This window comes from Microcaecilia unicolor, chromosome 2 (genome assembly GCF_901765095.1).
Source record: "Microcaecilia unicolor chromosome 2, aMicUni1.1, whole genome shotgun sequence".
Lineage (NCBI taxonomy): Eukaryota > Metazoa > Chordata > Amphibia > Gymnophiona > Siphonopidae > Microcaecilia > Microcaecilia unicolor.
This window is the reverse complement of record NC_044032.1, coordinates 412,428,002-412,446,473: the sequence shown is the minus strand read 5'-3', so window position 1 is coordinate 412,446,473 and position 18,472 is coordinate 412,428,002. Positions and strand designations below refer to the sequence as shown.

At 40.3% G+C, this 18,472-nt stretch overlaps 1 protein-coding gene across 1 annotated transcript in view; it reads right to left on the bottom strand.

Annotated features, from left to right (window-relative positions):
- Positions 1-18,472, bottom strand: part of GRID2 (glutamate ionotropic receptor delta type subunit 2) — a 1,142,370-nt gene that overhangs the window by 1,108,890 nt on the left and 15,008 nt on the right. The window contains exon 2 of the mRNA XM_030190694.1: positions 56-261. Coding sequence (XP_030046554.1) covers positions 56-261 — 206 coding nt within the window. The remainder of the gene's footprint in view (positions 1-55; positions 262-18,472) is intronic.

Here is an 18,472-nt window from a genome sequence, read left to right as displayed (position 1 = left end):
AATATCATTTAGAACATTACACTATCAGCTGGAAAAGAATTCCATTAACGCATACCTCGGTGATGAAGGATTTGGCAGTTGATGGACTCATGACTAGAATGGCTCTTCTCAGTGTGTCCCTGTAACGGTTTAGTTCATCTATCCTCATGGTGGCAAAGAGTCCTGTAATCATTTTATTAATGTTGTTCTCCACCTTCTGCAATGCTACATCCATCCCCTGCTGAGATACTCTGTCCAAAAAGTCCTGGATTCCACGTATATCTAAGAACATCAAAAGACCATCAGAACAATAATTAGGTCAGTGTGGATTTGTTTTTTTCATGCAATTAAAGAAAGAAGAACAAAAGAAGATAACGTTATGATGTGCTTTACCATACTTTGGGATCCTTTAAACTAAGCTGTGGTAAGCATTAATGTGTGCTTACTGCAGGTTAAAATCCACTACCATGGGGTACACTCAGGCATCCCGTGGTAGTTTTGAGTTCAGCACATGCTACCCACATGCTAAAGAATAGAAAATATATTTTTTTTACCACTGGGGCATGTTTGGGGGCAGACAGTAGGCATGCCCAGCACTAATCATTTAGTGCAGCTACATCATCAGGCACTAACCAATTATCATACAGTTAGCACAGGAGCCTTTACCACCTAGTAAATAGGTAGCGATAAGGGCTCTTGTGATAATGGCCATATGCTAACCGAGAAATTAGCACATGGCCATTAAGGGGGGAAATACATTTATTTATTTTGTTTACTTGGATTTTGCTCACACCTTTTTCAGTAGTAGCTCAGGTACACTAGGTAGTGTCCTGTGCATTTTACTAGCGCATGGGTTTCCCAAGTGCTGACGCCACTTTTAGTGTGGCAGTAAAATGGCTGCATTTTACTGCTGCATAGTAGAGGAGTAGCCTAGTGGTTAGTGCAGTGGAATTTGATCCTGGGTAACTGAGTTCAATTTCCATTGCAGCTCCTTGTGACTCTGGGCAAGTCGTTTAACCCTCCATTGCCCCTGGTACAAAATAAGTACCTGAATATATGTAAACCGCTTTGAATTGTAGTTGCAAAAACCTCTGAAAGGCAGTATATCAAGTCCCATTTCCCTTTTCTTGTCCCAGGAGGGTTCACAATCATTTGTTCCTAAGGCAACAGAGGGTTAAGTGACTTGCCCAAGATCACAAGGAGAAGCACTGGGATTTAAACCTGCCACCTCTGGATGTCATGACCAGTGCTCTAACCACTAGACCAATCCTCCACTCTGCAGCAGTAAGATGTAGCCATTTTACTGCCACACTAAAAGTGGCGTCAGCGCGTGGGAAACCCATGTGCTAGTAAAATGCACAGGACTCCTTTTATCACAGCTTAATAAAAAGGTCCCTTTATTGTTTTTTTTTTCAGTGTATTTTATAAAAATGGAATGGTTAAAAAATGATAATTAGGGCAAGAAAATGTGTTCAGCTTACTTAGTTGATCTGTTCCAATCTGTACAAACAAATATGTATGATTCATGCTATTATTCAATTCTTTTTAAAATAAAAGGTGTGAAAACTGTCAATAGTCTTGTTCAATGATTGAAACACAAAGCACAATTCTGTAAAGTTCCAGTCACTTGCTCTCAAATTTTACATTTCACTCCAGTATTTCAAAACTGTTTTCATCCTGCCTGAAGTCTAAAGGCCCTATTACCCAACCTGTGTTTATGGTGCAAATATTTGCTGTGGGATTCAGGAACTGGCTTTATCCTGGTACCAGAGTGAATCATCTGTTTTGTTGTTGTTTTGTTTTCCTTTGTTTACTTTGCATTGCTACAGCGGGGAGCATTGCCTTTTCCCAGCTGCACCAATATAAAAATAACAGACATATGCTGGGTCCACGATCTTTAAAAAAAAAAAAGTAGGCTGGGTGATTTGTGAAAAATACCCTCCAAATCCTTCCTGGAACTGCTTTCTCACCCTGATCTCCCTTTTAATTTATGTTCCACCACCTCTGATCCCTTCTTGAATACCACAATGTCTTCTTAAATCCCCTGCCCCGGTCCCAAAGGCACTACCTCAGCACCTACTTGCTGTTTTCTGGAGTATGGGGTCAGGAGCAATCCAGTTGCTAATATCCTAGCAGATCTCTCCACCTCAAAAAAGGCAGCTTTATCCTCCCTGTGGTATTCTCACAGTACTATTGCTCGATAAGAGTATGGGGTATGTCATAAGGGACTGATGTGGGGTGTTATTTTACTACTACTACTACTACTTAACATTTCTAGAGTGCTACTAGGGTTACGCAGCACTGTAACAAAGAAGGACAGTCCCTGCTCAAAGGAGCTTACAATCTAAAGGACGAAATGTCAAGTTGGGGCAGTCTAGATTTCCTGAATAGAGGTATGGTGGTTAGGTGCTGAAGGTGACATTGAAGAGGTGGACTTTGAGCAAGGATTTGAAGATGGGCAGGGAGGGGGCCTGGCGAATGGGCTCAGGGAGTTTATTCCAAGCATGGGGTGAGGTGAGGCAGAAAGGGCGGAGCCTGGAGTTGGCAGTGGTGGAGAAGGGTACTGAAAGGAGGGATTTGTCTTGAGAGCGGAGGTTACAGGTAGGAACGTAGGGGAAGATGAGGGTAGAGAGGTAGGGAGGGACTACAGATCGAGTGCATTTGTAGGTTAGTAGGAGAAGCTTGAACTGTATGCGGTACCTAATCAGAAGCCAGTGCAGTGACTTGAGGAGAGGGGTGATATGAGTATATTGGTCCAGGCGGAAGATAAGACGTGCAGCAGAGTTCTGAATGGACTGAAGGGAAGATAGATGGCTAAGTGGGAGGCCAGTGAGGAGTAGATTGCAGTAGTCAAGGAGAGAGGTAATGAGAGAGTGGATGAGAGTTCAGGTGGTGTGCTCAGAGAGGAAAGGGCAAATTTTGCTAATGCTATAGAGGAAGAAGCGACAGGACTTGGCTATCTGCTGGATATGTGCAGAGAAGGAGAGGGAGGATTCGAAGATGACTCCGAGGTTGCGGGCAGATGAGACGGGGAGGATGAGAGTGTTATCAACTGAGATAGAGAGTGGAGGGAGAGGAGAAGTGGGTTTGGGTGGGAAGACAATAAGCTTGGTCTTGGCCGTGTTCAGTTTCAGGTGGCGGTTATTTTGTTTTACAAAGCACCGGCCTCTTAAAGTCGAACCCTGGGAGCTTCAGGCCATGAATCAGTGGCTCCATTTTTCTTAGGAGGAAAGATACCAGTACCTCTTGAAGAGCTCTTATCTTTTCAGTAATCTTGCCAAGTTTAGCTCAAGCTGTACCATTCAGTTTATGTGCATTTCTATGCTTTGTATTTCATTATTATTTAACATACATTGCAGTTTTAAAAAGATCCTACGTTAAGCTGCTCTTATTGGCAAATAAAACACACTATCATCAGTTAATGCATGTTAATTGCTAAATAACATATGATTGCTATAACAATATTCAAATTTATTTTTAAACAGCCAGGAGAAGCCCCTGGCCATTTAAATCGCCTATCCAGGACTTACCGGGCACTTTCAATGACACTTAACCAGATTATACTGCTGAAAATGCGCGGTTAGTGCCCAAGCCGATACCAGCTACTTTGGAGCATTCCAAGGGTGGCGTCATCACTTATCCAGTTAAAGTTAAGCAAATAAATATGACTATATTCTAATTTTATGCAGTTCTTTATAGAAGGTTAAGTGCCGAATATCACACTTAACTGGCAATATTTTGGCTGGCTCCATATACCCAGAAATTCAGTGCAAGAGCCTGGAGATTGCCTGGCATTGGATTTCTGAATATAATGATGGCAGTGGTCAGCAAAATATTGATCACCACTGGCTGAATATCGGGTCCTTAGTTATTAGGACCCCTAAAGCTTCTAAATTGAGCAATGAAATTCCTATATTGAGTTTATGAAAATTTTCTGGGTTTTAGGCATGAAAGGACTTTGAAATCCAAAGCCATCTGGAGTGTAATTCAGTTATCCACAGTGGAAGAAGCAGCATTTTAGATTTTAAAATTTGAATTTGGGTGTAGCTCATGCCTTTTGTCAGTAGTTGAAAGTGAGTTGCATTCAGTTATAGCAGATATTTTCCTGTCCTCAGAGTACTAGTAATCGAAGTTGGTACTGTGACAATGTAGGGTTAAGTGACTTACCCAAGATCACAATAAACGTCAGTGGAATTTGAAGCTGGCTTGGCTGGTTCTCAGCTCATGGCTCTAATCATTAGGCTACTCTGCTCCTTTAAAGTTTTAGAAAAGCAATGAGAGCCTCTTATCCCAATAGCATTTAGGGGTATGTTTACTAAGGTGCGTTTCTATGGACGCATTGGCCTTTAACGCACGTAAACCATTTATGCGCGTTAAAAACGCTGACACGCCCATAGCGCCGCTTAGTAAACATAGGTCTTAGTGTGTACTAATTTTTAGCACGCACTAAAAATGCTAACACACCTCAGTAAACAGGGCCCAGGGTCTATACACTTCCAGGGTAATTCTACAACAGTGTAGATATGTATATATATATATATAGAGAGAGAGAGAGAGAGAGAGAGAGAGAGACAGAGACAGAGACAGAGACAGAGAGAGAGAGAGAGATTAGATAGATAGATAGATAGATAGATAGATAGATAGATAGATAGATAGATAAAGAGATATACATAAAGAGATATACATGTACAATGCATGCAAACTTGACCATGTTACACCACTTCTCGCCACTGAACATTGGCTTCCATTATCAGCATGTATACAGTTCAAAATTCTAACTCTTGTATTGAAGTCAAAGCTTTTCTCTGTTTCTTCCTGTCTCTTTATTCTTCTTATCCCTTATACACCTTTGCACTTTAATCAGCAGACCATAACTTTCTCACTCTCCCCTCCCCTACACAGATCCTTTTAAGAACTACCCGTGACACTGTTTTCAGCTATCGTGGTCCCAAACTATGGGATAAGCTCTCTTCCGGTATCCCTCTCTTCCGACCTTTAAAACAAGCCCTGAATACCCATCTATTTTCTTTGACCTTTCCCTGCACCTCATGATACACATTTTTCCTTACATTTTTTTTATTAACTCTGTTTTTATTGTATATATTTTATGCATTGCATGTATTGTTTTTAGTTTTTCTAATTTGTAAACCGCTTTATGCCTGTTTGTTATGCCATTGCAGTATATCAAGTCTTATAATATAAATAAAAAAATAAAATATATAGATATAGATATAGATATAGATAGTTCCTGAAGTATATTGTTAGTGCAATACAAAAAGTATAAGGTTCAGGTTAAGGTTTGTGAATACAGGGATTATGGGCCAGAATAAGTAAATGGTGCTGATAATAGACGCTGGGAAAAATCAGCGCTCAGTGCTATTCTATAGAGGGCATTCCGAGATGAACACCCTTTATAGATTATTGCCTAGTGGAGATTCCCACACCCAACTTTGGGCATGAGGACTTACACCAACTGAAACCTGCTGTTTATCCTGATGCACAAGTTGGGCGCGGATGCCCGGAATTCTATAACACTGCACGCATCTTTTGAGAGCTCCTCCGACCCGCCCATTCCCCTCCCATGACCATACTATGGGATTTTGATGCCCAGGCTTATAGAGTAACACATAGCCAGATGCACCCGCAACCCCTAATTGGTGGCAGTAATTGATTGTTAGTGTCAAATTATTGATCTTAATTGGCTCGTTAATCGATTAGGTTGTATACACATCTCTGGATCTTGCCCAGATTTGGGTGTGGATGTTTGGGTGCCATTTATAGAATCCAGGGTATGTATGTATGTGCTTTTATCCACATTTTGCAAAAGTGATCTTATAAAAAGTCATTTTTACATTTACATTTTACATTTTTTGTGCAGTGTTGCAAACATGTGGTATGAGCTATATAAACCATAATATTGTACCTGAAATATTAGTACCCTCAAGCTATGAAAAGACATCAGCTAAATCTAAAATAAGCTATTGGGCCTGGTGTTCAGACTACGGGAGGTAGCCCAGCAAACTCCTGTGGTCAGCGCTGAACCCAGATATTCAATGCCAGGCAGTTTCCAATGACCGGCATTGAATATCCGGTTTATTTTTAGCCAATTCCAACTCAACCGGCCAAGTCGAATTTCAGCAATTGAAGGTTAAGTTGGAACCAGCCAAAGATATTCCAGTTATTGATGTGGCCAAATATGGCCACCAAACTTATGCTGAATATCAGTGGAGAGCCGGCTACGGGGCATTTAACCAGCCAGGATCATCAACAGGCTGGTTAAATATTTTTGAATATCGGGGGGGGGGGGGATTATTATTATTAACCAGATATTCAAATTAAGTTATACATTCACCAGCAGCTACTGAACATAGAACCTCATTCTCTGGGTACTTTTAAATGCTATGGATATTATGAGGCTGAAAATATGACTGAACAGCTTAATATTATCCAGTTAAGAAGGGACTGAATTTGAGATGGGATGAGAGCAGGCTAAAATAATATACATATAGTGACATTATACAGCTGCTATCTGGATAACTGATATGATATTTTAGGCCTTCGAAATAGCAGACCTAAACTGAACAGATATGTGGGGACAATTCTGTAAAGGAAGTGAGGCGCCAAGAATCATCACATTAAGCAACAATTTTATACTGGCATCTGGTCACCCACATTTCATTATAAAATGTGTGCATATATTTAAGCACACCTACTTATGCCATATCACTAGCAAAGGTAAATTCATGAACCTAAATGCAGCACTGTAGTGTGTAGCATACGGTATTTTGTAAGTTGCATGTATAAATTTTGAACACATCCAGGCCCTACCCATGCACCTCCCTTGTGAAAACCCCTTTCCATTTAAACACTAAGAACTAGATTCAGCAATATGTGTGTCAAAAAAACCCAAGCGCTATACTATAAACAGCACTTTGAGTTGGGTGATGTTTATAGAATAACACTTAGCGCTGGGATCTGCACCCAATTTTGGACACGAGGAATTATAACTGAACCCTGGTTTAAATCCTTGTGCCCAAATTAGTCATTGATCTTCTGTATTCTCTAATACATGTGCATTTGTACTGAATGCCCCTGACCCACTCATGCCCCTCCCATAGCCATGCCCCTTTTCAGTTGCATGTCTTTATAGAATAGCACCTAGTAAGATGCACATATAAACTCAAATTGTTGCCAATTAGTGCCAATAATCGATTGTTAGTACCCAATTATTGGCACTAACTGGCTCATTACTGAACTTGCATATGTAAATCGGGCACATGCCCACATTTGCATGCCCAATTTTGAGTACCATTTAAAGAATTTTGGGGTAAAATGATAGAATACCACTTAGCTCCCAACTAGCACTTATGTGTTTTCACCAAGCGTCACCTGCATTAGTGTTAGTATTCTGTAACTTACATAAGCAATGGATACCTGATTTTAGGCACCAGGATATAGAATAGGGGGATAGACAAAGATGACAGAAGAACAAGAACCCTCACAATCATACAGATGCACCAAACAAAGCAAAGGTGACACAAAAAGGTGGAAACTAGCTGATGTTCAACATGTAAATAGTTTATAAAAACATCCAAAGACTCGACACAAGCCATGCTTTGGCCACAAAGGCATGCCTCAGAAGTCTTCTGTTGGATGTTTATTAACTGATTTATAGCACACTCGCTTGCAATCTGGAAGATGAAGTCTAAGGTAGTCTCTACATCTAGAGGTTATATTGCATAGGGGAATAGTTATTAAGGGCTGCAGATATTCCAGTGTTATGCCATATAAGGTTTGAAAGACAAAAACACAGAATTTAAAAATAATCCTGTCTTTAATGGGCAGCCAGTGAAACCAGTACAGCTTGCATAATAATGGAGCAGCTTTATGACAACATGATATCTTGAGGACAAGTCTAACTGCTGTATTTTGGGCCATTTACCACCCTTTTAGGACACCCTCCTTCCATCCAGCATGGATTGAATTGCAGTAATCGAACAGAGTTGAAACCAAGGATTGAACTAGCGGTTTAAAGATGTCAGGTGAAAACTATGATGTGCTTCCAAAGAGACATGAAGGATTTTTTCACTATTGAGGAAACCCGAGGCTCAAATGTGAGGTGACTGTAATGTATGCATCCAGTACCCTAAGCATAGTGTCTAGGGGATAGGATACATTATCAATGAATTATTATATACAGTATGGTTGAAGGGGTTGGTTACCATATGAAATTTAGTCTTATCTCTGTTTAACAAACTTAAATTCAGAAGCAGAGGATTCCAACAAATCAAGATCAAGCCTAATCTTAGAGATAATTTCTGCAAGACCAGACTTGAAAGGGATATAGATTGTGACATTGTCTGCATAAATGAAAGTTCAGAACCCCACTGCCTCTAGCATTTCACCTAATGTAGTCATCATAACCTTGAACAGGATTGGAGAGTGCAGCAAGCCCCGTGGCACCCCACAGTCAGGAGACCAGGATGGTGAGAGAGAACCTGACAACGTCACCTGATACAAACTGTCTGTCCTATTTTTATGTGATAATCCATGGTTGCTTAAGTGATGAATATTGATTTAAGCAGCTGTGTATTATCCACTTAAAAATAACCGGATATTCAAAGCCGAAGCCTGCACAGGTCCTGGCTTTGAAAATCCGGGAAAAATGCCATCAGCATAAGCATGCATTATCTCCTTGATGTGTATTCATTGTGGATATCCTCAAAACCTGACTGGCTGGGTGTACCCAAGGACAGAGTTGAGAAACAGTGGAATATGAGGGTAGTTTTGTAATGAAACTCCTAATTTTGGTCGCTAAGAACATGCATAAATGACAGTGTTTTAGTTATTTATGCACTTATGTGGTCACACATCCATATAAATGGGTTCCTTTCCCTGACTGTGATTTTATGAGTGCACATATAGAATTAATGGTAATACGTTAATGGTTTCTATATATATGTGCGGAGTTTGTGTAGACCATGGGTGGAGCACACAGTTGAGCATATCCTATATAATAAAAAGCACCTCCAACATTCTGAAGCTGACTCCGTGGCACTGTGGCAGTGTAGGGTTTGTAAGTCTGTCATTCAGCGTTTCATTGGCTCTCACTGTCCCCACCCTCATGTCGAGGAAATGGAATGCTGCATAGTTGCCAAGCAAACAAATGCGACATCACAGGAACGAAGACCCAATCAGACAGAACGGAACTGTCACGTTTTCCAAAGCTGGAACTGGGTTTGTGAGCCCTTGGGCCACTGCCGAGGAGCGGCAGTGGCAGGCAAAACCACCCCACACTGAAGACTAGGCAGAACAGGACTGGAACTCCAGACTGGAGTTGCTGCAGAGGCAAACAGGCAGGACTTAAGCAGAGCAGGTACCCTTAAACTTCACCTGCACTTGGCCACTTTTCACCAGGAGTTGAGCTCCTGGCTGCAGGTGGCCGGCAGGACTTACAGGGCAAGGCTGGACTGGATACCCACTAGGCTGAACCAGGACTGAGGGTCAGAGAGGAAAGGAACATACAGGGACAGCAGGGCAAGGAAGGGATAAGCTAAAGGACAGGACTAAAAACTGCAAGCAGCCACTAAAACAGGGAACAAAACACTGATAAACAAGACACAGAACTGAAAGCTGCAGAACAGCCACTAAAGACCCAAACAGACAAGGACTAGACACAAAACAGAAGAGTAAACCAAAGGACAAGCCGGGTCTGGGCATGCAGCAGACAGGAGAGAAAACCAGGATACTAGCTGGGTCAGGGCAGGCAGCAGGCAGTAGAAAAAACAGGAAACAAGCTGGGTCTGGGCAGACAGCAGAATCAGACAAGAAACTAAAACAAGAAACTAGACTAGGCAGAAGTGCACAGAGCACCAACATACCAGGGACCTTAGACGATGCAAAAGGCAAAGGCAGAGAGATTCCAAATGGCTAATAAACCCAACAGCAACTGAGGCTCACTACAGCAATCACCAGGCCACTATCGGAGCTGTGCAGGGTCAAACAAGTCAGACAAATCCGGCAGCCTGGAAGATCCGGACTGGACTGGGCTAAAGTCTGGAACGGGTGATAGTCCATAGCAGCCACTGGTTCTGGCCACCAGAGGGCGAGGTGAGCACAGACGTAACAGGAACTTGAAGGAGGGAAGTGGAGTGGATTGAATCTCTAATAAACAATCATATACAGGGAGGTACGAAAATCAGTGGAGGCAAGTGCACAGAACGGAAGGGAAGACAAACATTTAATCACTTTGTCACTCACACACATCACACATACAGACATCACACACACACACACAATCACTCTGTGTATCTCTCTCTTACACTGTCTGTAAAACACACTGTCACTCTCAGTCTCTCACATGGGCAACTGTATGTTGCATTCTCACGAGTAAGGAGCTCTTCTGATGTGATTGTTAAACTGATTGAAGGGCCTGAACAAGGAAATCTTTTACTACATTGTAACGCAGTTTACACAAAAACTATTGTATATAAAGAAATCTTACACATGTAAACAACAATTATATTCAGAATACAACCGTGGAAACATTAATGGCAGGAACTCATTACATTGCTAGTGCCCGTTTCATTGCGTTTAGAAACGGGCCTTTTTTACTAGTAGATTATAAATTATTTAATGTGCACACACTTTAATGTGAGTAGAATGACACCCACCAGACAGGACAACAAAGTTCTGGGTTTTGTAGCCCATTATAAACCATAAAATTCTACTGCTTTTTCACCCTCTTATCTACTATGCATCTCTCCCTGTATCTCATCCACCCAATGTTTCTCATCTCACCCACCCCTCCCTCCTCCTGTGAGACTGTCATTGAATTGTTTTGATGTTTCACTTATATGTACTGTTATTTATCAACATTTGTTATTTCAAAAGCTAATGAAAAAAATGTATTTAGTCCAATAAAACTGCTTTGATGCCCAGGTCTAGGCCCATTAGTGGTATTTTAAGTGCAATGAATGAGGATGAGGGGAGATATGACTGAGGTCTACAAAATCCTGAGTGGTGTAGAATGAATAGAAGTGAATCGATTTTTCACTTGTTCCAAAAGTCCAAAGACTAGGGGACATTCAAGAAAGTTGCATGGAAATACTTTCAAAACAAATAGGAGGAAATATTTTTTCACTCAACAAATAGTTAAGCTAAGCTCTGGACCTCCTTGCCAGAGGAAGTAGTAACAGAGGCTTTGGGTAAGGCAGGGAGAAGGAGCCTGCACCATGAGAAGCTGCCAGGTGAGACCCTGCAATAGAGTGATGGGGGGCAGACCACAGCAGGAGAAAGAGGAAAGGAGATGTGGGTAGGGGAGGGGGCTGCAGCAGGAGAGAGAAAAAGAGCGAGAGAGAGAGAGAGAGAAAGAGAGAGATGGAGGAATGGAAGAATTAAAGAAGGGAATGGTGCCCATAGCAGGGAAGGGATAAAATGGCAGCAATACCAGTCTCTGCTGGTCTTGCAGTAAACAGAAATGGAGATGGTGTCAGGAGAGAAATCAGGAGAAGGGAGGTGGTGCCAGGAGAGAGGACGGGAGGAGAGGGTGCCTATGGAGGGAAGAGAGGTGGGAGGAGATGGTGCCAGGTGAAGGGAAGGGAAAAGGGAGGAGGACAATTGTGTTACTTTCTTTTTTGTTCTTTCTCCTGATGAAGTTGCGAAACAGCGGGAGTCCTGAGTCTGTCGAGAAATGAGAACTATATAGTTCGGATGATGAACCAGATTTTAGTCGGATGGAAAAGTTGATTCTGACTGAATTGATTGCGATTTCGGAACCGACGGATGAACTGATGGAGGAACTTGACGAAACAAGATGATAAAATTGTGGTTGGTACCACTGAGTCAAGTTAAGTACCCTTTAATCCGCGGTCTGATTTTTTGTAACATTGGAATTTTTTGACTTCTGATCGTTTTTTACCAGCTTTAGAGTTTCAGCTGTTTCAGTTGGACTTTGTTTATACACTTGATTCAAAAAGATTTAACCCTATCGACCCTTTCACTACAGACTTTTCTCTCAGTTAGATTGTTAGTTTGAGAGTTTTTCTCTGTAATTTTTCTGGCCGGTGGTTGAGCCAATGATGATAGCCATCACAGTTGGTGTCCTAATTCTAAGAGGTACCCTGGGCTTATGAAGCTAATTGTTAATAATGAGATAACATTTGTGTTTCAAGTGTGTAATAAGGATCTAACAATTTGAGCAAATAATTTAACTTCAAGTTTCTGATTTTGATTTGCTCTAAGCAGTTTAAACATTTTTGGAATTAAAATTCAATGCAAAGAAATGCAAAGTGATGCACTTAGGGAGTAGAAATCCATGGGAGACGTATGTGTTAGGCGGCGAGAGTCTGATATGTACAGACAGGAAGAAGGATCTTGGGGTGATAGTATCTGAGGATCTGAAGGCGACGAAACAGTGTGACAAGGCGATGGCCGTAGCCAGAAGGTTGCTAGGCTGTATAGAGAGAGGTATGACCAGGAGAAGAAAGGAGGTATTGATACCCCTGTACAAGTTGTTGGTGAGGCCCCACCTGGAGTATTGTGTTCAGTTTTGGAGGCCGTATCTTGCTAAGAATGTAAAAAGAATTGAAGCGGTGCAAAGAAAAGCTACACAAACGTATGAGGAGAGACTTGCTGACCTGAACATGCATACCCTGGAGGAAAGAAGAAATAGGAGTGATATGATACAGACATTCAAATATTTGAAAGGTATTAATCCGCAAACAGACCTTTTTCGGAGATGGGAAGGCAGTAGAACTAGAGGACTTGAAATGAGGCTGAAGGGGGGCAGACTAAAGAAAAATGTCAGGAAGTATTTTTTTTATGGAGAGAGTGGTGGATACATGGAATGCCCTGGTGGTGGAGATGAAAACGGAAACGGAATTCAAAAATGCGTGGGATAAACATAAAGGAATCCTGTTCAGAAGGAATGGATCCTCAGAAGCTTAGCAGATATTGGGTGGCAGCACCGGTGGTTGGGGGGCGGGGCTAGTGGTTAGAAGGCGGGGCTAGGACTGGGCAGACTTCTACGGTCTGCGCCCTGAAAATGGCAGATGCAAATCAAGGTCAGGTATACATATAAAGTAACACATATGAGTTTATCTTGTTGGGCAGACTGGATGGACCGTACAGGTCTTTCTCTGCCATCATCTACTATGTTACTCACGTTACTATTTTAATCCATAGTCTACTCCCCTACTCTGTATTCTGGTACCTATGAAATATTTATTTTTTTCAGGCGTCACATCTGCTGGGCAAACAAATATTAGGCAAATGGTTTCAAGGACTTGAGTGCACTGCTAATAGCATATTAGCTGTGCACCTGGTCAATTCTGTGTGCAATATGGGCTTCTGTACTGTTTACAGAAAGACACATATTATTTAAGACTGAACAGAAAGTGCTAACAAGCAACTTAGGAATGGTAAATTCTGAACTGCATCAGGTTTCAGAACTCAGCACATAAAGCAGAGAAGTTTGTTTCTTTTTTAATGTTCCGATTCCATGAGGACGGCACTTCACAACTGCATCATGTCATTATTTTTCATATCTGGATGGCATAATACATAATAATAATGTAAGGCAATGAGTTCAATAATAGGCTTACATTAATTATGTGTTTATTGAGGCCCACTGCAATGAATGAGAGTTGGATGTTGCCAAGAGACCAAATGAGTAATAAACAGCTTTAAGGTTATCTGGAGACATACTTAAGAATATGATAGACATCAGATAGTGGAAATTAGCCTCAGGGTGATTATAAGCACTTGCAATTGATTAAAGATAACATGACCATTTTTTATGCATTTTTATTAAACCTAGAGTGAAAAAAAATAGATTTTGAAAATACTATGGTTCCATCTTTCTAGCTGAGTTGATTAAAAAAAAAAAACTTAAGTCAATAACTTTTGGCAAACTCAACATCAATGCTGCCTTTAGAGAAACCAAGGGACCGATACTGAATGCTTGTGTTAGAGATATACAATGATGGCTTAACACAAAACTACTAACACACTTTTGTGTTCCTCAATACAACAAACTAATAGCATGCTGATTACCATCACATTAAGACGTGTACTGTCAAAAAAAAAAAAAAAACAACAACAGACACTACACCATTGGCTACTGAAGACCCAAAACATTTTATAATGGTTTGCCTACAATTAGGCACCAGAAGGGCACCTGGTAGGATTCCATTCTATAAAAGAAAAAGTGCCTATGTTACATTCTAGAATACTAGGTTATCTGGAAATATAAGCACCTAAAAGTTAGATGCAAGCACTTACATGAGCCACAGAGCTGGGGGTAAATGCGAATGTCTGGATTCCGGAGATAAGTGCATAACTTACATAGCATATATTTGCCAGGGGCTGGAACACATGAGCGGAGCTTGAGCGGGCTCAAACTTAAAAGGGCCCAATATTGGAAAGGATTTAGGGGTCCTTTTACCAAGCTGTAGGAAAAAGGACCCTATGCTAGCAACGGGGGTCGTTTTTCTCGCACGCCAGGTCCCTTTTTACTGCAGCAGGTAAAACAGCCCCCAGACACACATGGTCATGCTGTAAGAGAACTCTTATTGCATGGCCATGCAGCAGGGAGCCCTTACCGCCATCCACTGAGGTGGCAATTAAAGCTGGGTTATCATCATGCAAGCCATTTCCGGAGGTTTTCTTTTTCCTCCAGAAATGGTGTGTGCTCGGGGCGGGACTACTGTTGGTGGCCGCGTTGGGCTGGCGGTAGTCCCGGAAGAGCAGCGGTAAACCCACATTTGTCGGGCAGAAGTCTAATTTAATTTAAGTTGCAACTGGGCAGAAGTCTAATTTAATTCAAGTTCTGACTGTGAGAGGGAGTGATTAATCACTCACGCACTTCAAAGATAAGTGCAAGATATTTAAATACTGTACAGCAAATAAATAATCCCATGTACATTTTTCATTAAACATATAACAAGAGTACGAAGAATAAGAACAATAATTTTTTTGAATTGAAGAGCTTTATGGGATAATTTTTTTTTTAAAAAGGACCATTGAGGAGTTTATGTGTTGGTGAGCGAATGTTTTGCCTCACGCTTGGAAAAAGAATCACCCACTATCTGATGGTCCTTACTTTTTATACGCATGGTACCAACTTCACAGATGAGGTGAGAAATTTTCTTTGTCATTTGACTTGCTCTTTTATCTGAACGAATAATTTCCCTGATGGATTAAGAAAAGGTCCTATGCATGTCCTATTTTTAAATCCAAAAACTGTGATCCAAACGTTTTGTCAGGTTACTGTTCTATTTCTAATATATTCCTATTAAGTAAAATTATAGACCATGGTGTTTTCAAGCAGCTACATAATTTTGTGGTTACCTATGGTGTCATTGATCAACATCAATTTGGTTTTCAGAAGGGCTATAATATGGAAATGTTATTCCTGCCTGTCATTAATAATATTCTGTTAGGACTGGCCAAGAATAGACATGCCTACCTGTTACTGTTTTTGGATATTTTATCAGCATTTGTTACGGTTAACCATCAGATACTACTTTCTAGGCTGTTGTCTATAGGCATTCGTCTATATATTTGTGGATGGTTCAACTCTTATATATCAAATAGACAACAATGGAGTGTTGTAAGAATAAAAATATCTGAATGGATTCAGATGCCTGCAGATGTACTACAAGGCTCAGCACTTACCTGACTTTTATTTATTTTTATATCTTCATCTTTGGTGCCATTTATAGAATTATTCATTTTGTTTTGAACTTTTTTTTTGTTTCAGGAATATTGTTGTAATTAGTGCACGCTCTTTGTAAAAGAATGCACATTCTTTTCAGACAATGTACAATCTTTCCAAAGAGTGCACACTATTTACACCACAGGGGAAAAAAAATCAACATTTTGCTTTTGTCCTTTTGTTTCAAGCTAAAAACATTATTAAATGACATGGAAAATGTAGTCTTTTTCCATGTCATTTCAAAAGCATACACATATCGGCCGCTGGTTTCAAAATATTTATCAAGTGATTTGCCTTCTCATGTAAAGATTGCAGATTTTTAGTACCATTGTGATTCAAAATTCATTAGTTACATGCTACTGTGGACTTAGGATTGACTATGAAACCTCAAGTAAAAAGATTGCAGCTTCTTTGGTTTCTTTTAAGATTTGATGATTATTGTTGTACAGTAATTCAACTCAGGAAGGGTCTATTATAGAAAACCTGGGGAACAAAGGTTTGTTGAAAAGGGGGTGATTCCCCCTAATTCTCCCCCCCTCCCCAAGATACTGCAATTATTCTTATCCAGATAATTATATATCCAGTCCATGTGAGTTAACAGCATAGTTTCAGTCCCACTGCTAGGTCAAAAACCAGCATGAGCCCAATCCAAAATTCTATTATCTCTGAGAAACCCTGAGATTGAAAACTAACTTCCTTCTTTCCTTGGCCAAGGGTGCCAAATTGGAAATAGGCCAGCAATTATTCAGTTCCGCAAACTAGACAATATCTTTCACCAAATACAAATAGCAGTACAACAATGCACAATTGAATGCAATAACAAAGAAAAAAAAGCCTCAGTTGACCCCTGCTAGTTAATATTTACACAGCAATTAGGGGTTACAGTGTCTATCATTGGCATTAAAAAACCTCTTTGTATACTTTATTAAGGCAAAAAACATCAAACTGCTCACTGTGATGGTGCCAACATTTCGTTCTCTGCATCAGGGACTTGCGGTCATTAATCAGCAGGAGCAAATATTTAAAAAATTCAGGGAGCTCTATTTACTCTCACTCTCACTCAGCCATAGTGAGTAATGAACAAAGTAACTGGCAGAAACCCAAATAGTAGCAACATTCCATGCTACCAATCACTGAGTAAAAAAATAGTTCCTCCTATTTGTTTTAAAAGTATTTCCATGTAACATTATTGAGTGTCCCCTGGTCTTTGTACTTTTTGAAAGAGTAAAAAATCAATTCACTCGTTATACACTCAGGATTTTCTAGATTTGGAAAGCAGTGAAAGTCAAACCAATATCTGGATAACTACCTGGAGAAATTTAAGGCAGAAAATTGTTGTCCTACCTTTATCCAATTAGTTAAATAGATAACACCACAGGATATCCGTGAATAATTTAAACATCATGGCCAATGTCGAAAGTAAATGCTAATTGCGGAGTTTAAACATTGACCTATCTGTTTCTTTTATTTCATTTTCTTCTATTACAGTAAATAGGGGAAGCTATTTTCCATTCCAGCAGTTGAGTTTACCATCCTTTTTTATTGAAACCCATTTATAACTTGCTCTCAGGCATCAATAGCAGAGGCAACAGCACTTCAATACACTAAGAATGACATAAATCCCTCCAACAAAGAGGACTAACAGTGGTTTGAATCACACAGGCCACCATGAGAGGGGTAAAATTGCAAGTACAATAAAATGAATACCTCAGCATACTAGGAGAGGGACAACACAGCATCAACAGTAGCAGAAACATACCAATGAACCAGCAGAAAAGCACAGAAGCACGAGCACGTGTATGAAGACCCCAAAATCCTTTGGGCATCAGTCAAAGAAGCAACAAAATGGTAAGGTTAGAGTCAGAGTTTTGTGAGGAACTGAAATCGTTTGAGGGATACTTGAAGAAGTATCCAAGTGCTTCCACGGACAGGTTAAATAGGAAGAATTTGATGGAAAGAGCCTATTTTCTATTGCATTGCTAATAAGAAACATGGAACAACTTAGGACATCCTGGCCAATAAAACTGAAAGGCTTGAAAACTTTTCTCAGAGGTTGAATCTGTGGTTTTTTAACTTCCTGGAGTCCGGAAGCATATCTCCTTTGAAATTGCTAAGGAGATATTTGCTGAAATCCTGGGTATTCCTAAGGAGGCTATCCCACTGACTTATTTATATTTTTTACCTGAAAAAAGAAATGTTCAAAAGACAAGGCATGAAGAGCTATTTGGAAAATCTAGTAGACAAAAAAGTGTGTAATCAGCTTTATTACTTGATTTTATCTTGGAACCTGACAAAGATTGGGTCCTGAGATTATATTTTAGGAATTAAGATAAGATGTTCTTGGGTGGGAAAGTATGGGCATTTCCTGATATTTGTGTGGATACACAGGAGAAACGAAAGCAGTCATTAAGGTTGAATCTAGAAGCTTTAGCCATTAGTGCTCATTCCTTCTTGTGCTATCCTTGTAAATAGTTAATTATTTTTTGAGAATAACTTACCTTTCTATGATCCCAAGCACTGGTAACACTCTTCCCAGCAGTAGGTGGTAGGGTATAGATGAGGAGTCCTATTAGTAGGTAATGCTTATTTGCCTTGTCTATTGCCTGTTTAGTTGAATATTAGCCGTTATTTCCTTATGGTATCTCCCCTGTTCTTGTGGACTTCTTAGGGAGTTTATATATCAAATGTATTTTCTGTGTTTGCTTAATGCACAAGTATATTTTTCATTGGGTATAGAACATTATTCTTCTTGAATTTTGATGCTTGAAACACCTA